A 20173-nucleotide genomic window follows, 5' to 3' on the forward strand; every position below is an offset into this window, starting at 1 on the left:
CAAAGATAAACTGGCAGAGACATTAAGAGCAGTAGGTCTGGAGTAAAAGTATTCCTGGATTTAAGTCTAACTCTGCCATTTATAAGCTGTGAGGGCCTGGGCATTTAACTTTTATCTAGGTTTCCTCATCGGAAAACAGGAGATATTAGAATCTCACAGCGTTATTCAGAGGATAAAACTAGATAATGCACGCACAGACCAAGTACAATCCTAGCACATAACGCTCAACAATTTTGATAATATTAATCTGTATATATTACCTAAACAACACAGAAAGAGATAAGACATGACAAAGATGACAAAAAATGCTCTTGGAAAAGAATGCTACTTATATACACATACTTTAAAAATATGTACTCAATCAATTAGATTAAAAACTACTTTTTGCAATCTAAACATTCATACTGGAGTACATACCGGATCAACTTGCCATATGATAACTGTCGTATCTTTTGATCCTGTTGCTAGTTTAGTGCCATCGTTAGAGAATTTACAGAACCACACTTCATTACAATGCTCCGTAAGTATCTGCTGAGTATAACATGGGAACTGCCTCCTAAAACAAATAAGTCCACAAATAATTATCCTTTTAAAATAGATTAAGAGTAATAATAATGAAAAAGGTTAAACAACTGATGAAACTTCTTTGAAGATCAAAAACTTTCAAAATAAAATATGAATGCATTTGTAAATCCTAAGAATCACATTTATATTGGTTATATTGAAAAAGAAAATATTATAACATTAGTCAGGCAATCTCAGGGGAAATCAGTAACCTAAAGTCTGCTTCAATTTACAATTTATCCTTTCCCCCCGCCCTCAAGATTAAAGAGAATTTTTGGTCTGATTAAGTCAGTTCATATAAATAAAAATTAACAACCAGGGCTTCATGTTTGTCTGTATAAGTGGGCTGGCATCAGGTTGTTCTAGAAGAAATAATGTACATTTTCATTTATATAAAAGCAACTTGGCATAACAAACAGAACAGGCACTGTAGCCAGACAATTTTGGGTCACAAGCTTTATTATCTTTGCCAAGTCATTTAACTCCTCTGAGTCTCAGTTCTCTCATCTATAAAATGAGATGAATATATACGTAACAAGGTTCTTAGGGTTCCTATAAGGATGAGAAACACATCTGAAGTTGCTGGAATGTAACAGCTATTCAAAAGTGATTACCAGTATTACTTTGGGGACAGCAAAGGAGAAGAGCAATACATGGTAGAGGCTGTAGTGGTCAAGAGTAAAGCCTTAAGAATGGGAGCAGTAGAGTCTGAGAGACTTAGGTTCAAATCCTGGCCACTTACTAGCTGTGATTCTGGGAACTTATTTAATCTCTCTAAATCTCAATTTTTCCAGCCATAAAATAAAGACAGACAAGGGTACTTGAGTTATAGAATTCCTTTTACAAGGATGAGATAATGAATGTAAAGCATTTAGACTGAGTCTGACGCTTAGCCAGTACTTTGTAAGTTGCAGTTTTTATACATTAAGGGTAAAGAATTCTATGATTAACTTTCCTAAGTTAAAGAGGATAAAGTTATCCTAAGAATGACTATTCTCATTAAGCACTCACTTTTAAAAACCATTCTATCCTTTTCCAGTTTCTACATCAGGACTGTCCAATAGAGCTTTCTGTGATAATACCCACGTTATATAACTGTACTGTCCAATCTGATAACCCTACCTGTATGTGGCTAGTGAGCACTTGAAAGGTGGCTAGCACACTTGAGGAACTTAGATTTTTTTCATTTAATTTTAATTTGAATGACTTTTCCTTTACATTTAAATGGCTACATGTAATTAATGGCTACTGTTGGGACAGTACAGATCTGTATTGTAAAAAAGTTGCTTAAACGTTAATGGGTAACTTCTAAGTCTGTTTTAAAAAAATGGTCTTCTCTATTTTTTTCCCCCAACCAATCTATAATTTAAGAACATATTCTGTCAATTCACCAGCCTGACTGGCAATATGTAAATTAAATTAATATTCTTTATCTGGCACACATGGTAATGTACCTTAGCAGTTGGCTACTTGGAGACTGCTTTAAACGTTTAGACTAACTATAAATTGCTTTAATATTAAAATATTAGTCTATATCTGAACTGAAACATAGTCAATTCCAGTTTACATTTATTAAGCACCTATTAGATGCCAAGGACTGCGCTACATGCTTTACACACAGTAGCGTTAATTCTCAAAACTACCTTGCAAGGCAAGTAATAGCCCCATTTTCAGGAGGCTCAAGGAGAGCAAGTAACTTAACATATATAAAACTGATAAATAATTGAACTAGGATTATAAACCTATGGCTGACTCCAGGGTCAGTTTTCTTTCCAAATATCATTTTTCAAATCATATTTTTCAAGACACTGCTGGATAAAATTTCAATCAAATAAGTACTTCTAAATCAAAAATGATTTTTCCCCCTCCTATGGGTAATAGTCAATATTTATTCAGTGAGAAACACTTTATATCTAGGTATAAAATACACAATAATTCAAATGGCTAAAGTCGATCATGAATGAAGATATATCTAAAATCAGAGCAGCAAAATGTTCTTAAGGAAGGAATGATTCATAATCAAAATTACAGGGTGCAAGGCAACCAGATTATTGACAGTCAGTTGTATCTGAATGTCAAGGTGGTATTTAAATTGTCATTATTTTATTATTACTTAAATAATCTTTTAAAAAGACTAATTGACAACCCCTAGTTTATTAAAAGGCTATGTCTTTGTTTTCAAGTAAATTTAAAATTTTAAGATTTGTTAAAAATATCAGTACCTTCCCAAATCGAACTGAAGAAAAGTAGCATTTTAATCAAGCATTTTAAACCTTAACATTTTATAAATCTTAACACTCTATAAATATTTTATGATCCTTTACTAAAAAATAATACTTATAAGCAGCTATCTGTGGAAATATTCTTCCACCGTTTGCTGGTGGAAAAAATCCCACAGAATTACTTAACAAGAAAATTCCTGTCCCTTACTGATCAAATTTCACCAAAAATATGTATGCATGAATTGTGAAAAATATAAATAATATACAATCTAATGAAATTTCTTCAGTGCTGATCAAGATAAAAAAAAGTTATAGTTCATATTTTCATAATCAATTCTTTATTCTCCAGAGATTAAAGAAGGCCGGTATTTAGATTTAAATGCTAAGATTTAATTCCGAAAATACAGTTTTCTAGTTTCAGTGCTAAAATGTAGTTTCTAAAAGGGAATAAAACAAACAATAAAAAATATCAACTTTTATTTTGAAGACATTCAGATGAGTCAGGAACACCAGCAATTACATAAAATTTAGGTTCTATTTTCCCAGTTCAGCAATAAAGGGCACAACTCACTCTAAAGACTATATATACTGACTTAGTTAGTGCCTGACATCTATCTCCCCACTTAGTGTCTCCCCAGAGTGAAAAGTCAAGGCTGACTCCTTGGAGAAACTGGGTAGATGGAAGCCTTTCACTGAGAGAGGGAATTCAATAGGAAAAACAGACTTTGCAGGGATAAGTGAGAGGAGAGGGAAATTCTTGTTTGAGATGTTGCACTTACGGTACTTGAGTAATATCCACATTGTCGTATTAAGGTCTAAGGCTTAGGAGATAGTTCTGTAGCTCTAGCCCAGACCTAGGGGTCATTAGAATCATGTAAGTATAACCTAAACAGGAAGAGTAGGGTGAGAAAAGAAACATAGTTCTGGAACACAAACTTATTAAAGGGACAGGGAAAGCGGAGGAGCCTCTTTCCTGGAGGAGTAGCCAGGAGTAAAACCGAGTCTGGAAAAAGGAAAAGCTTCACGGCAAAGCAGTCAAATGCTATAGAAATGCTAAGATGTAGGTTGGAAAGTAGCCATTGGATTTAATAAAGATGTTGTTCTTTATCAACATTACGAACAGTTCTGGTGTTGTGTTGGCTGCGTAAACCCTAATACTACAGAGATCTGAAAGGTGAAGAAGTAGTAAGGAAGGCAACTATTTTAGGAAGTTAGCTCTACGGCAGGGGGGGGGGGGGGGGCATGGGCAGTAATAACCAGGAAGAGCACAGAATCAAAGTTTTGTTTTGTTTTTAGAAGATTATAGGGAAGACCTTCCAATCGTCAATGGTTATTTCTGAGGAGCAAGAACTCTTTCATTCTTACGTAACACTTCAGAGTGCTTTCTATGCAGGTTTATAGGAGTTTGATCCCTGATCTGAGGGTTGGAAAAAGTCAGACTAAATACTGTCCATCATTTACTTTCACAGGTACTGGTATAGAAATTAAAGCACTTAAGAAAAATGTAGGTCATGTGCTCATAACATTGCAGTTTCCAAACAGGAAGGCAAGCTCTCAGCTTACTGACACCTCCTGAACCATGAAGTCTACCATATATACCTTTCAATGTATTCCACCACCAATAAATTCATGAACCAAAAAAAATTCGGGTTCACAATCGCCTTAATTTTAACATTGATCTCAAATTCCCTAAAGAAGCTATAAAATATGAAACCAGATAGCCTTTTAATCTATTATCTCCTCCTACCTCTATTCAACTTAAACGAAAAGAGTTAAAAATTCTCTTAAGCAAATCAGAGAACAATGTTAAAGAATAACAAGGGATAAAGGAAAAAAGATCTCTAATCACTTTCTTTAAGTACACCACGTAATTATCCAATACTTTAAGATAACTAAGACTTAAGTAATTTATGGCCAATAGTTCAATTATCTATTTTTTAAATTGCAATGGGGGAGGGTGAAGTGAGAATCCAACTACATTTAAAAGTAGTTTATGCCCAAGTAAACGATGATCTTAAATCGCAGTGCATGTATGCACACATATATGAGTTTTGTAGTTATTCAGAAATTCCTTGTTTTTCCAAAGCTCTCATACTTATACATTTTTGTTCTTCCTATGCATGTTATTTTCAGTAGTTCTCTGAGGATATTTGATAAAAGAAACTGAGCATGTGCACTGCAGCTGTTATGTCTGGTTCACCAGACCCAAATAATTTTCTTCCTGGAGTTTGAAAGATTTCACAATTTGTTTTTCAGTATCTTAAAAATTAAAGCTCTGCTGAAATTTTGGAGATCATTGTTCAAATAGTAGGGACTTTTTTACTCAAAACACTCCTAACATCTAAAGTGAAGCCCGAATTCTTCAAAGTTAAAATTATGTAGATGGATAGGTATGATAAAACCCAAACCAGAAAGTTAATACCTGTTGCTCTAAACATGTCTAGTTGAAAGGTCACTTTCAACTAAAAAGCAGAACTTTCATTATGAAAAAAGTATTTCCATGACCTTTACGAGCAGAAAATAATCTGGGCTATAGTTAAAACAGCCATAATGTCCAGGAAAAAAAAAAAAATCACTAAGTGATCTCCGGCATCCAAGGACGGTAAACACTTCAATCACTGGCATTCTTATACAGTATCACTTACAAATTCTTAAAAAAATGGCCAGATATAGAAAATGACCAACCAAACCCACAGGCAAATAAAGGCAAAACAGGCTTTGCAGCTTCAGTTCTCAAGGACTGGTTTCCTATATAAACATATACAAATTTCTCTTAATTGTCAACTTCAAGAGTTCTAGCTGTACTTGTGAATGCTAAAGCAAACATGAATTGTTTTATGGTGACAGGATAAAACTCTAAAAAAACATTTTAATAAAGTTCATAAGTGAGACCATAAAAGGTTAGCCTACTTTAGAATGTAAAAAGTTTTTCTCTTACCTACTACAAACATGATCTATAAGCAGAGACACAGAATCTAGATTATTATCAAGTTTCGTATTGTGATATAGGCACCGATCCCTTTGTAGTTCCACCGCCTGCCGCAGGAGAGTTTGTAAACGCCGTGGAGGAAGCATCACTGATGGTGGTAAATAGGCTTTAATAGAAGATATTTTTAAAAAGAGAAATAAAAATTAAAATTAAAAAAACAAAACAGTTTACTTTTATTTAGGACATCTGACTCATCTTCTGCTGTACTTGCCCTTACTGTAATAATACCATGCCCTTAAATAGAGCAGTTCTGGGCGACATAACATGTAAGCTTCATGAATATCTGTCAGCACCTACAGCTAGGTTGCCACTAGAATGGAATACACTTGGGCAGGAGGGCTTTAATTTGCATGTGGATCCCCTAGAACAACAACAACAACTCAGCAAAAAATAAAAGGGCACTGATGATGAAAAGAAAATCTAGAGATAACTGTGTCCCAGAGGGAGATGAAGCATCACTGCAAGTATAGGAAAAATACCCACTTAACGAAGAGCGGGCCAAAATGTTGGAACAAGTTCCAGGTCCCATCAAATTGCTTCTAATGCCAAGGACAGTGTGAAAATTCAGGGAATATAACTGGAGTTTTGATTATAGATACCAATCTATTCCAATCCTTCAAGGCTTACACCTCCACAACCACATGGTCTTCTGATTCTTAGGATCTCCACTCCCACCTCAACATGAAAACACAGAATATGGTATAACCACAGAGGGAAAGAGGGTCTTTCATTATAAAGATGTGGCAAAAATGAAACCCCTACTCTAATTTGGAAGTTATATAAAATATTTGGAAGGAGGGTAAAACATTTTACCTAAAGAAATCTGTGCCTTACTGTTGAAATCAACAAAAAACAGGCATACCTCGGAGATACTGTGGGTTCAGTTCTAGACCACCGCAATAAAGGGAACATCACAACAAAGCGAGTTACAAATATTTTTTTGGTTTCCCAGTGCATATAAAAGCTGTGTTTACACTACATTGTAGTGTGTTAAGTGTGAAACAGCATTATGTCTAAAAAAATGTACAAGCCTTAATTAAAAAATACTTTATTGCTAAAAAATGCTAACTATCATTTGACAACTCAGGGTTGCCACAAACCTTTAATTTGTAAAAACTGCAGTTATCTGCGAAGCGCAATAAAGTGAAGAGCAATAAAACGAAGTCTCCCTCTATCTAAAACACTTGTGGCTTAAAGCTGTGGTTTACATGTTTTTTCCTCTAACCACAGCATTTCTCCCCCAAACAGAATCTTAAGCGGAGCATCACTACATAAAAGAAATGAAAGGAGACTTGCTCTGGGACCAGCATCCTGTTACTGACTCCTGAAGTTAGCTTCTTAGACTCCATGGTGGAATTTGAAGTCTCTGGTTTAAAGGGCCTCTTACACTGACATATATACACTACCAAACATAAAATAGACAGCTAGTGGGAAGCAGCCGCATGGCACAGGGAGATCAGCTCGGTGCTTTGTGACCACCTAGAGGTGTGGGATAGGGAGGGTGCGAGGGAGACGCAAGAGAGAGGGGATATGGGGATATAAGTATACGTATAGCTGATTCACTTTGTTAAAAAGCAGAAACTAACATAAAAATGTAAAGCAATTATATGCCAATTAAGGTGTTTAAAAAAAAAATAAAGACCTATCAAAAAAATAAATAAATAAAGGGCCTCTTAATGGATTCCCCCTCACTCCTCTTACATAACCACTTGATAAGAGTACGTCTAGACACAAGTCTTCCTAATTGATTCGTAGTATCATTTCTAAGAGAAAATACAGAAACATCAAAATTCAAGACTCTTACTCTGAAGTTTGTCCAACAGTTTGGATCGTGAAGCTGTTCCTTTGCCTTCCCATTCCGCTTTTGCACGTAGGTCTTCTGCATGGCTACACATCAGATACCTAAAAATATGACAGGAGAAAGCACCAAATATCAAACCCTTTTCTCTGAATTAAACATAATTGAAAAGTACTGATTATACTTTGGATATCTAGTTCTTACTAAGAAATATAAATCAGGAAGAAATTTCTACAGTGGACCCAATTCATTAATACAACCTGGCACCTGAATATAACAATAGAATAGTAGATATTATTGTTATGCTATCTATTAACAAAATGCCTCCTTATATTTACTGTTATGTATCATTATACATATGTAGCTCTTATTGGGTGCCAGGCTCTGTTCTTAACTAAGCACTCAACATATATTAGTTCGTTTTATGTTCATAACAATCCTGTATGAAGTAAACACTATTATTCTATTTTTACAAATGAGGAAACAGAAAGCTTAAGTAGCTGGCTTAGGGTTAAGCAGCAAAGTAGAAAATGAACCCAGGCATTGTAGCTGCAGAACTTTCTCTTAACCAGTATGCTAACCTAACTGCTCCTCAATAAACAAAACGAAACTAAAAAAAAAAAAACCTTCAAAGATACTCATACTCAGTTAACTAAACAAAAACAACATACCTTCAAAAGTTTTTCATAAATGCCACTCAAGAAATGGTATAATTGGATAATCATCCTTGTGTCATCTTGTGAAAGGTACTGAGATCCCAAAGCAGAATATTTGGGAACTGTTTTATTACTCACTATATGTGCCGAAGGAGGCATAAATGCTAAATTCATGGATTCTGGAGAATACATGAGGGCCCCCTGCTGGAAGTGTGACCCTGACCTGGTTCTGGCTCTTCTCAGAAGAACAGGCTTTAAAAGTAAAAGAAGTGAAAGAATTATTCAAACCTGGAGATTAGACCTGGCAAGTAACTCTCCTGCTATTTCGCCTAGTACTCTGGTCTCAGACAATCTGTTCTTCTCATTTGTAACAAGGGTATTAAGTAGGGTAGTGAGGATTAAATAAGAGGGAGTATATGAAGTACTTGGTCTACTACCTGGTATATAGGTAGAGCTTGATAAATGGTCATGTAAGTATCAGAAACCTCTCAGTTAACTTGAGTATCACCACCTCCTTTTCTTAACTGCATATTGCATTTAGCATATTACATTTAGCATCTAAATAATGTAATAGCCTCTTACCCAACAGCAGAACTACTTGTTCTCTTGCTGTTTACTAAATATATAGTGCCTTAGCTGATGAGAACTTACTTTTTAATATGTAAGTAATTACACTCACAAAACCCTATAAAAGAAGTTGGACAATGCAAAAATTTGGCTTCCAAAATAACTTTTGGGGAGTTATTATCAATTTTACGAAAAATCGTTTACTTTTAGAATTTTCCAAAAGTTACCCATGGTTGCTCTGCTCCCTTTTGAAAATACACATTATACCCTAAGGTTTCAAACGCGTGTCTGTTTATGGGAAGTCATGTGGTATAACTCAAAGGACACTGGACTAAGAGGAAGAAACCATGTCAATTCGACATCTTGTCATTTCTGGGCCATTTCCTTACGTGAACAATACTTGTCACAGTTAAAAGATAAAAATGCAAGGATGAGGTTTAAGTGTTTTGTTGGAAGAAGTGGGTAGAAGGTCTCACCGTTTACGAAGATGAGGAAAACGAGAGGAGGAGCAGGTTTGTGCGGGCTGGGTGGGTGGAGGGACAATGGGAATTAAGCATTTCTGTTCTCAACACGTAACTTTGAGATACCTTTTAGACATCCAAATGGAGACTGTCAAGTAGGCTATCAGGTATATACACTTTGAGTTCAGATGAGAGGGTAAGTTTAAGAGCCACTGGCATGTAGATGGTATGTGAAGGCATAGTATAGAATGAGATCACCTAGAAGGTGTGTGTAGACAGAGAAGGGAGGGAGGTCCAAAACCAAGGGTTTGGGCACTCTAACATTTAAGGGATCGACACGAGGATAAAATGAGATTGTGTCTATGAAACGCTTAGCAAGGACCTGGTACATGACAAGCATATGTTAAAAAAAAAAATGTCTGTATGCATCAACACTAGAAACTTTATTGCTTTTTTTTAATAGAAGATTATGCCACAGGGCTTTTATAGAAGATCATGAAATGGCATTTCACTGTTAATACATATTTCTTCTCCCTTCACCCACTTAAGCATCTCTCTATTTCAATATGGAAAGCTTCCTAGGATGACAAAAATAGTTTGTACACACATAAGTGAAATTACCCAGACAAATATTACCCAAGAATTTAGCAATACTCACATCTTGGGAAAATATTAAAAGAAATGCAACTTTGGAATGGTAACCTTGATAAAAATAGCTCCTTCCTCAACCTGGAGCTAAGAACTGAGCTTTCTTACCCACTAAGAACATGAATGCGCTCTGTATTGTATTTCAGTGGCGTCAATTCACAGCGTAGAACTTGAAGTGCCTCCAGGACCTTGCCATCCTCCAGGTATTCCAGGTACTTCTGCTGCAGCAGCAAAAACTTCATCCTCTGACATGACAGAAAGCAGCAGTCAGGGGAAAAAAGTTGATGGAAGTTTCAGAAAATGTTTGTGCCTAAACAGAACAGTAGAAACCATTCTACTATGCCCTTTAAAAATAATTGTTATAAAGCTTTAAAAAGACTCAAAATATTTTGATTTAATAGGGTCACAGCAGATTAAATGTGACCCTATTGCTCCATTTCACATATTAATAAAAGTCTGCTTTGAACAAATAATCTCAAATTAGAAAAGATCATTAGTGACCAAGGCATCAACACAGGAGAAAATTAATTCTGCCCTCAAAACATTCACCTAGAATTTTACTTCTTGCGTGAAAAGCTAGAACTATTCCAAGTATTCTAAATTTGCTTTTTAAAAAGTCTGACTTCTATAATGGCTGTTGTGGGGTTTCATGCAAAAAGTTTTAAAAAGACAGCAGAAAAACCAGTTAATGGAGGAATTACTTAAAGGCCACAATGTGAAAGAAGGACTAAGTAGACCAGAAAGCAGAACTGGAGCCACTGGGTCAAAGTTACAAAGTGTCATATTTTGGCTTATCAAAGGTAAGAAAAGGTGTCCAGCAACTGGATTAGAGGCTGGTGTGCAAAGTACTGAGTTTCCTATGACTAAAGTGGACAAGCATGAGCTTGATGGACTCACTGTCTCTAGGTGGCAATAAAGGGATGCCATCGAAGGCTGAACAATCGAAGGTTGAACTCAAAGGTCTTTGTGTATTGGTAACTATCTTGATGCATTTCACTATGAAGCACAATTATTATCAACTCTTTTCCCCCAAAAGGACAAACCATTTCCAGCTTATTGTGAAGCCCTTTCACATTTAGTTTTTTTCTGAAATGTGTACAGCTTTAATACTTTTAATGTTCCTTTACTCTGTTACTTTACTTTTGACTTGAAAGTGATCATCGCAGTTTTAGCAGCTTTTTGCTAGACAAAAGAGCTTTTACGAATATTAAGCCTGCAATTTCTTTTAAACCTTAAACCTAATTAAAGACCACTGCTTGGAGGGACTCATTTATCAAATCTGTTACTTGTGGCACTTGAGCAAGTCAACTGATGCAGGTAGAAAATTTAGTAGACAGGAAATGTTAGTCATACTTAGAGATTCCAAGGAACATAGAGGTAAAGATTCCAAATGCATTCAAAAGAAAACCCCAAATGACAGCCTTTTCTTCTTCATTAAGATGCTTACTTTAAAAGACATTAAAAATAAACTGCTGTCAAAAATGGTGTGGAGAAATTATCGTTTATTCACAAAATTAAGAGTATAACGAATTGCTCTGTAAGATTTTCTTTCAGGGAGTATTGGGGAGGTACGCATAACCTACAAGCTTATAAAAATCGTTTCTAGAGAAAGTAAACCAAACAAACCCTCCCATGTAAGTTAGGCATACATTTAAATACATCTTTTACAAGATACATTGCTTATGTTTGGTAATAATCGAATCTTAAATCGATAGCTAAAGAACAAAAGAAAAAATTTCAAACTAGGAGGTAAGCTCCTATAACTAGAAAAATTACACTTAACAAATTTTACACGTAAAGTTAGATTTACTAATGAATGTTTCGGAAATAGGTTACCGAGATGCCCTGAAAACACGTTACTGCACATGTAACCTAACGTTAAACTCTAGATGTCAAATAAAAAAAATACTTTAAAGTCCATCAGGTGACAAAAAACAAAAGACTAAATAGAACAAAATCTAAAAATCAAATATTCAAAGTTATTATGGATATTCTCACCATTTTATCTTCTGAAAAAACTTCAACTCTTTATGAAGAGTTCATATACTTCCATTTATCAATATAATGTTAAGAGTTTCACTTTACCTAGGATTTTTGAATCAAACTTGAGTATCATTTAGTTGCAGAATTTTTCTGTTTAAATGCCATTGGCAGCATGTGTATTTAATTTCTTCACTGAATTTTCTTAATATTTGGGAATCTGGGGGAAAATTCTGTCTGTTTTTATTCAGGGCAAGTCTTAACTTTGGGGGTATCAATCATTAAGTCCTATGCACGCCACCTTCCCCATTCCAACGTGTGTAGGGACAGTGCCCTAGTTGCTATTTCCTATTTCCCCCTTACTTTCCCATCAAGATCCTACTAGAACATGTTACTCTCTTTCTATGGAGCAAAGGCAGGGCAGGAGAGAAGAGGAACGCAGAGTAAAACTTTGAGAGAAGCCAATATACACACATATTTCTGTATATACATGGAATGCTATAAAAGCAGCACAAGAACATTTCCCTATGAGTCATTTTATCCAGATTACGACAAAGAATACCCTCAAACAGATACCAATTCCTGGTAGTGTGCATGGTAACTAATAAGCTACTGGCCAAGAATAGCTAGAGATCTGGTTGAGAAACTGTTTATTCTCCTAAAAATCAGTTCAATTCAAGTATTTGACACATATGATAAAGATGGAGAAAGTAAAGCTATATTTTACTTCCCCAAATTTAAAGCACAAAAATGTAAATACAGTTTCAAGAAAATGAACATCTGTCACAAAAGACGTTAATTATGTACTGAAAAAATTTAAAGAATCAGGCAAAACTGAAGTTTGCTGAGGTGGGGACAGGGCTTTACTATGGGTTTTTTTTTTTTTGAAAGATCATGAACTTCTTAAATGAAGAAAAAAAGAAAACAGGTTGAGATAATAAACTCTCCTTTGTATCCTTCCCCAACTCCTAACTAGACCTCTGTAAGAGATCATTCCTGATCTCTGAAAAATGTTTCAGCATCTTTGGGCCTAGCAGTAATTTTTTCTCTTTTACTATCTGATAAAAACTTGAAATTGGTAAGTGACTAGGTAGGATAGTTTGAAAGATAGATAGTGCACGTGGTAAATCCTGCCGTTGTCCCCCATCACCCTACCCAATATTTGGATTTACTGTTTCCTCCCATATAATTATACTGAACTCAATGTGAAGCTCTGAAACTCAGAAGTTATGATACACAGGAAGTCTGGTTATCAAGGGCAGTTAGCTCCTAGCTAACTTAGCAGTGGTTCTGACCAGCTCTGAGATAAGGTTATAACCAAGTTATATCAATTAAATCATGACTCAGAGGAAAGTAGAAATGAATTATATTTAAACCATGGTTTTCAAAACTCCTCCCTATTTGACTTTAAAATATACTACTAAATTTCTGTAGATCAATATTTGAACACTTTTGTTAAGCATGTTTCTATTCTATTAAAATAAGAATCAGACATTTTTAGACATGTAAAAGTTTTGTTATTGATCTCAAATACCCACCCAAATTCCCCAGACATGGCTAAGAATATCTGAACCCAAACTAAAATATGTTGATTCATAAGCTCAGCTTCCAGAAACTCTGGAAAAAATTCTGCTATTCCTAGTATCATTTGACTAGAAACCATTTAAAAATACGGGTGTTGAAAGGGGGGAGTGGATTGGGTCAATAGAAACATTCAGGTTTAAAAAAGAAAATACAACTTTAGTCTAGACTAAGTTATCAAATGTGTCTGGGCATACAATTAAAATAATTATGTTAAACAAAAGCCAAATAGTTGTCTTCTAAGGTATTATGACAAATTTACGTTTACATTAGATTATCTTCTGGAGATGGAGTGGGGGAGAGGAGTAAATCTAAACACAATTAGGTGAAAAAATGCTGACCTGAATCTTTAAAAGCAATTGATTCATTAATGTTTAAAGTGAGATAAAGTTGGAATCCCTTTCTGTGTATAAATACCTAAACAGTTTGATGATGTGAGGCTCAGCCAGAGATTTAATCTTCATCTCTTATTAGATCCTAGAATGTTCTACAGACTGAACAGGCTGTACAAAGAAAGGATTCCTCCTTATTATCTACAAAGACGATTTCTAATGAGATAGTTATAATCTAAACCCAATACACAAGCCTCAAATTACTATAAACAAATAAGAAAAAAAGTGTGCCTAATTAATAATTTTTACTGCTAAATTACAGATATAATTTGGATGAAGCTTAAAAAAGGATAATGATCCTTCAAGAAATCACACACTTATTTTAAAATAGTCCATGGGCAAGTTCTCTACTGTCACCATATAAGCAGTGTTAACTTGTCCAGTGGGAAAGGAAACCCAATTCTTATTTTGGCCTTGTAATTGTCTTTATATTAGGGTCACCTTCCATTCTGTCAGGGCTAACAATTTACAAAAAACTGCCCAATAAAAATTTACTTTTTTTTTTTTTTTTTTAAAAACCCAAACATATGGGTTGGGGAAAATTTAATTACTAGAAAATTTGCAATCCTTTTGAATATAGATGTTTAACTTCTGTGTTTTCATTTTAAAAATTTACCATGGAACTGATTATTCCATGAGTTACTATTGAATCAGATGCCTGATAATAAATTAAAAATTTTAGTATTTACGGAAAAAAAAAACAACCCACAAAACACTAGAGCGTCAATTTAACTGAATCCGTATTTGTTCATATTGGTTGCTCCTTTAATTCACCTGAAGTCCATTCTCTAGGATATTTTTGTAAACAATTATATTAAGAATTTGAAAACTCTTGTAATTAAGATTTTTAAAAAAAAAACCCCAAAACTGAAACAGGAGAGTCTATTAGGTCTATACACAAAGGCAGAAAGATTAATGTTTGACCCAATTAAAAAAAAATCAAAATGTAACAGGCATTTACTAATATTTAACAAACAGCTGATTTCCCTACTTCACTTCCTATTTGCCTTCTGTCCCTCCCCCACCAGACAGGAAACTGCTTTTGACAACAAATGAATCAGCTAGAAGTTAAAAAGCCAGCAGCCAGCAGCTGATTCTTCATGGTTTCCAATCACAAGGACTTAGGAAAAACTCATCCCCTCCTCTCCCTCACCAACATCTACTGAAGAATTAAAGCCTATTAGTATAAAAGATTCATTAAGATTTATGAAAGAGGCTAACAGATTAAACTACTAAACTGATCTTGTCAGGAAATAAGGCCGGTAAGCAGAGCCCAATGGTCAAATTTGCATACTAAACCTCCACGAGAGTGATATCTATTATACAAACTTGGACACTGTCAATTCACACAACTGGAATGCAAGAATGGAAAATGGTGAGCACACCAATGGAGCTGGTTTGAATTAACTACAATTCCCAAAGATTTGTTTTAAAAAAAGATAATGAATGTGTCAGCTACTTAAGGCTATATGGATATATATACACCCAAACATGTTTTCTTTACCAGCACATTCAGTATTTTAAATAATAAAAGTATAATTTATTCCTGATTCTATAAATATTAAACTCCTATTAACAGTACCAAAAGCATAAAGATCTTTCAACATAATTTAGCAAAAGCTTAATTTATAAACTCAAAGGTTCAAAGGACACATTTACTAAACATGATTTTAAAAATATAAAACTCAAACTTTAAAACATCAACACTCATCCTAGTTTACAAGTTTAATTATTTGAAAGTTAAGGCCTTATCTTTTATAAGAGGCAGAAGCCTAGAGTTATCAATAACCTACTAAAATAAGCATAAATGTGAAACTAAGAACAAAAGTGTATTTACCACAATTATTCCCAACAACGTTTGAGAGATTTCAAGTGCGCCTCTTACCACAATAGCATGAGGAGAATGCACTAAAGGCTTTAGTTCATTCAGGTCATTTTCTGCCTGCAAAAATTGGTATAAGAGAAAAACAGAAATGTCACAAAATGCACATCAAATATACAATTTTAGCAGCAGTTACACAGCTCTATATGCCCTACTTTACCTTATCCCAGTCTCCTTCCATGACATGATTTCGGAATTTGGTAGCAGAAGGATGTTCTAAACGACATCCTGACTCTTGCATGAGGAGATCAACAGTCTGGCTGCAGGAGAGATACAGTGTAAAAAAGACCTGACCAACTTTAGGGTTTACTCTTCCAAATAAACTACTGTCTATGAAAACAGTTGCAAAAGTTCTTAAGCTAACCTCATGATGAAGGAAAAAGAAATAATTAGCTTTGATGTGCTTGGCTAAACAAACTTGATTTTTAAACTGCCACCTAGGTTTACATCTAGTCAAGTCAAAAACGTTCTTGAAACCAGAATCAAAATAAATTCTTCCTCCTTTTCCATTTAATGTCTTTAATGAAGTATAAAATTTCTAAAAATGTGTTCTAACCAACCGGTTAAAAAAAGTGAAAAACCATGATCTACATACTAACCACGTTACTACATTTGGAAAGATAAAAACTGTTAGTTACATACAAGGTGATGGAGATGACCTGTATTAGGTAAAAGCCTTACATCCAGATATTATGTTTGCAAAGAAATTCTAATAGGTCAATCTTTAAAACTGAAATAAATCCTGCCTCAAAAAATCATTCGCTTTCTCTCTATACTAAAAATAGCAAATTTACTATGGTGTAGGTTCCAAACAGTCACGAGTTATTTCCTCCTGCTGCTGTCAGCTTGCTTCTTGTCTCAGTAATATGTTCTGTTAGCATTTAGGAAATGCTTTTCCTTAGGGAACAAAGTGAAATCTTCCTTCGATATACTTCTTTCAGAGCTTAAACGATTCACCACATGTGGTTTCTTCCATCAGATATTTTGATATCTAAGAATCTTTAACAGTCTTACATATTTGCTTATGTTTCAATGCTTTCTTATTCAGCTCCATTTATTTTTCAGCAAAAAACAGTGCAATAATCTGCCTGAGAATCAAAATACTTATGTCACTTTTAAAAAGTGCTCTTTTCTCCCTCTCCCCAGAACAAATCTATAAATCCAAAATATACTAAGAGCTTATTTTAATCTATGCTTTGAAGCTGGAAACTGTTGCATGTTGTTCTCTAGTCTTAATTCTCTCTGGTTCTGCTTCATCCTCCATCAAGCTCCACGGCACTCCCACCAATCCTACTTTCCACCACCCCTGGTTTTCCTTTGTGTGTATACAAAACGGGGGTTTGGGGCCAAGGTCGTCTACCTTCACCCTACTTTAGGTACACAAGGTCATCTAAATTGTATTTGAAAATAAATGATTCACCAGATCAGATGTCCCTTTTTCAGAGGCAGTCGCCTTCTTGGTATTACAGTGGGATTTCAGACAAGTTAGTGGCAGGCCTCTTGTACACACACAAGGGCCTTTAAATGACATCAACATGGTAACTTACTCCATTATTCCCATCAGATTTATTCAGCAGCCTCCTTCCAAATTATCCCAGCCCCTCAGTTCCCATAAACACTTGTAAGTGATTGTCTTTCCTGATTGGTAGTTTGCCTGGGTTGTCTGTCATGGCTGGGGGCGGGGGGGAGGTGTCCCACAAAGATGCCTCTGAGGTACCCTTGAAAAACAAATCCTCCAAGGTTCATTATTTCCACCAGCTCTAATCCACCCTTCCCCCAACACACACACAGACACACTCCCGCATCTGTCTTTATTGACAGACAATTACGCTCTGAAGGTGTACGGGGAGGGGTGACTCTTTTGGTTTCTACGCCCCCTGCCCAACCCCCAACCACACAATTTGTCAGACTGATTGATTTCCCCTTATTTCCCTGCAGGTGGGCTCCTCCTCCCCGGTCAGCCTGTCTGAGCTGCGTCCTCCTGTATCCTGGGCCCAGCAGTAATTCTCCCTTTGCCTGAGCTCTTTCCAGCCACCCCCCGCCCTCCCCTCCCGCCAGCTTCCGTCCCTCGGTCTGTCCACACCAGCTGCCTGGAAGGGATACTTACTTGAGCCCTAAGCCATTCAAGTGCTGTCCTATTAGCCTAATGACATCCTCATCTGATTGGGAGAGCCGCTTCTTCTTCTTGAGGCTGCTGCCCAGTTCTGGGGTGGCCAAGGAAGAGGAGGCGGCGGTGGTGGCGGAGGCAGCTGCAACGGTGGCGGAGGCTGCGGCGGCGGCCCCGCCGGGGACCCCGTTATTGACATTCAGGCTGTTGCTATTGTTGCTGGCGGCGGAGGGGGCGGAAGGCAGGAGCCCATTGGCGTGGGCCAGGTCCCCCGCGGACGACGACGACGAGGGGGACGACTCCCCGTTCTGGGCCGACAGGCAGGCGAGTTCCTGGGTCTGTCCCTGGCCCCCGCCGCCCCCTCCTCCTCCTCCGCCGCCGCCGCCGCCGCCGCCTCCTCCTCCTCCTCCTGCCCCGTTGGCCTGCATGATGCTGCCGCTGACCAGGCTGTGGCCGCTACTTCGGTGGGGGACGGCAGCGGCGGCGGAAGGGGCAGCCGGGGGGAGTCCCACCACTACCACCACGGAGGAGGAGGAGGAGGACGACGACGACGAGGACGAGGACGACGAGGACGGAGGGGAGAGGCCTGCTCTGCCTGCCGAAGCCCCGGGCTCTCCTGCTCCCTCCGCCGCCGAGGCTCGGGGTTTCTTCCGCGGGGGCGGGGAGGCTCCGCCGGTGTCCGAGTCGGAGGAGGAGGAAGCGGAGGCCAGAGTTTCCTCGCCGAGAGAGGCCGTGGTGGGAAGCCGGTGGGGCGAGGCGGGGGAGGGGAGGCGGGGGCCGGGGAGAGGGTCGGGGTGAGGGGGGGCCGGGGAGGGGTCAGGGTAAGGGGTGAGATGAGGGGGAGGAGGAGGGAGAGGAGGAGGGGGAGAAGGAGGATCCGGGCCCTTTCCCCCCCCCCTCCCGGAGGCAGCTCGGGGTGCGCGGCCCGGGGGTCGGGCCGGGGGGCGCCGCGGGGCGGCTGCGGGGGCGTGGGGCCCGCCGCTGGGCTGAGCCCCGGCGGTGGCGGCGGCGGCGGCGGGCGGCAGCGGAGGCAGCTGCCGCCTCTGTCCTCGGGTCCGCTCCGCTCTGCTCCCTGGTGTGTTGATTCTTCCCCCAGCTGCTGCCTAATGGAGTCCAGGCGCTCGCGTCACAGGAAATGCCTATACTGCCCTCCTCACTCACTTCCGGTGGCAGGTATGGAACCTATAGGGGGCCTGTCACCCGGCACGTGCGCCGGGGGCCGGTTGGGCGCGAGGGGAGGGAGGCCGGCGGGCCGGCTGGGGCTGACCCCGACCCCGACCCGACCCGACCCGATCCACCCCGGAGCTCGGGCCTGGCCGGCTAGGTCTCGCCCCCAGCGCCCTGGCTGGGCTGCGTCGGCGAGAAGTAAGTTTGTTCCGTCCCTCCGAAGCCGGGCGTGCACAAGAGGGCGGCGATCGCGTGCGCGAGTGTGTGCGTGTGGACCCCAGGGTGACCTAGAAACGCCAGGCGTGCGGAGGGACTGCAGATTTCCATCCCCGGCCGAGGATGGGGTCGAGCAGGTGGCGAGGTTTTGTCACGAGAACTCCCAGGCACAGGGCTGTGGCAGTCCTTGTCGACTCACTTAATGGTAACCAGGACTGACCAGCTCTTCGTTTGAGTGTGAAGAACTCGAACTTCCACAGCCAAGTGCCACACACAGTTGTCGTGCCCGGGCCATCCCAGGAGGTTTGAGATGATGAGCCTAGGAGACTCTGTGCTCTACCCCAGGAAGGTGGGATAATGGATAAGAGCAATATCTGATGGGGCCAAGGAGTCAGAAAAAGACTGTGGGTGTAGTGAGGCGGGACTTTGCTGAGGGGCTTTCACTCTTTTTTTAGCTATTGCCCAGCACCTCCTTCCAGCTGCCTCTTGAGTCACTGCCCAGTTTAGGCAGCAGTAATACAGACCGAGCTGTTGCCTCCAAAACATGCACCTTAAGGAGAATTCATACTCAACTTGAGATCCAGGCTTGCAATGTTTAGGTGAACTGTGAGGCTTCAGCGTCGCTGTAATTTACTCGTTTATGTGGATGTAGAAAAGCGGCAAGGAAGAGCTGGGCTGAATCTTGATCATTGGTGAGTAGTCTCCATTACCCCAAACAATTATTTACCGGTGTGTGGTCGATAGCATATACACCGATATGTACAGACATTGTCTCAGAAATTTAAACAATCTTTCTCTGAAGAAGTTTTCCTGTGGAAAAACATGGACTCAACTAATGCATCTTTTTTTTTAAGATTTTTTTTTGATGTGGACCATTTTAAAAGTCTTTAGTGAATTTTTTACAATATTGCTTCTGTTTTACGTTTTGTGGCTTTTTTTTGGC

General features: G+C 38.6%; 1 protein-coding gene across 2 annotated transcripts in view; it reads right to left on the reverse strand.

Annotated features, from left to right (window-relative positions):
* Positions 1-18942, reverse strand: part of WDR26 (WD repeat domain 26) — a 43232-nt gene extending 24290 nt beyond the window's left edge. The window contains exons 1-7 of one of the 2 annotated variants that reach the window (XM_079920061.1): positions 17848-18942; positions 15901-16000; positions 15696-15800; positions 10014-10150; positions 7580-7677; positions 5725-5881; positions 418-556 (exon numbers count right to left, since the gene is read on the reverse strand). In XM_079920061.1, coding sequence (XP_079776187.1) covers positions 418-556; positions 5725-5881; positions 7580-7677; positions 10014-10150; positions 15696-15800; positions 15901-16000; positions 17848-18275 — 1164 coding nt within the window. In that variant the 5' untranslated portion in view covers positions 18276-18942. The remainder of the gene's footprint in view (positions 1-417; positions 557-5724; positions 5882-7579; positions 7678-10013; positions 10151-15695; positions 15801-15900; positions 16001-17847) is intronic. The other variant, XM_079920062.1, reaches the window with a different exon arrangement.
* Positions 18943-20173: the final 1231 nt, after the last annotated feature.

The sequence above is a fragment of the Stenella coeruleoalba genome (assembly GCF_951394435.1).
Source record: "Stenella coeruleoalba genome assembly, chromosome: 1".
In the NCBI taxonomy this organism is placed as follows: domain Eukaryota; kingdom Metazoa; phylum Chordata; class Mammalia; order Artiodactyla; family Delphinidae; genus Stenella; species Stenella coeruleoalba.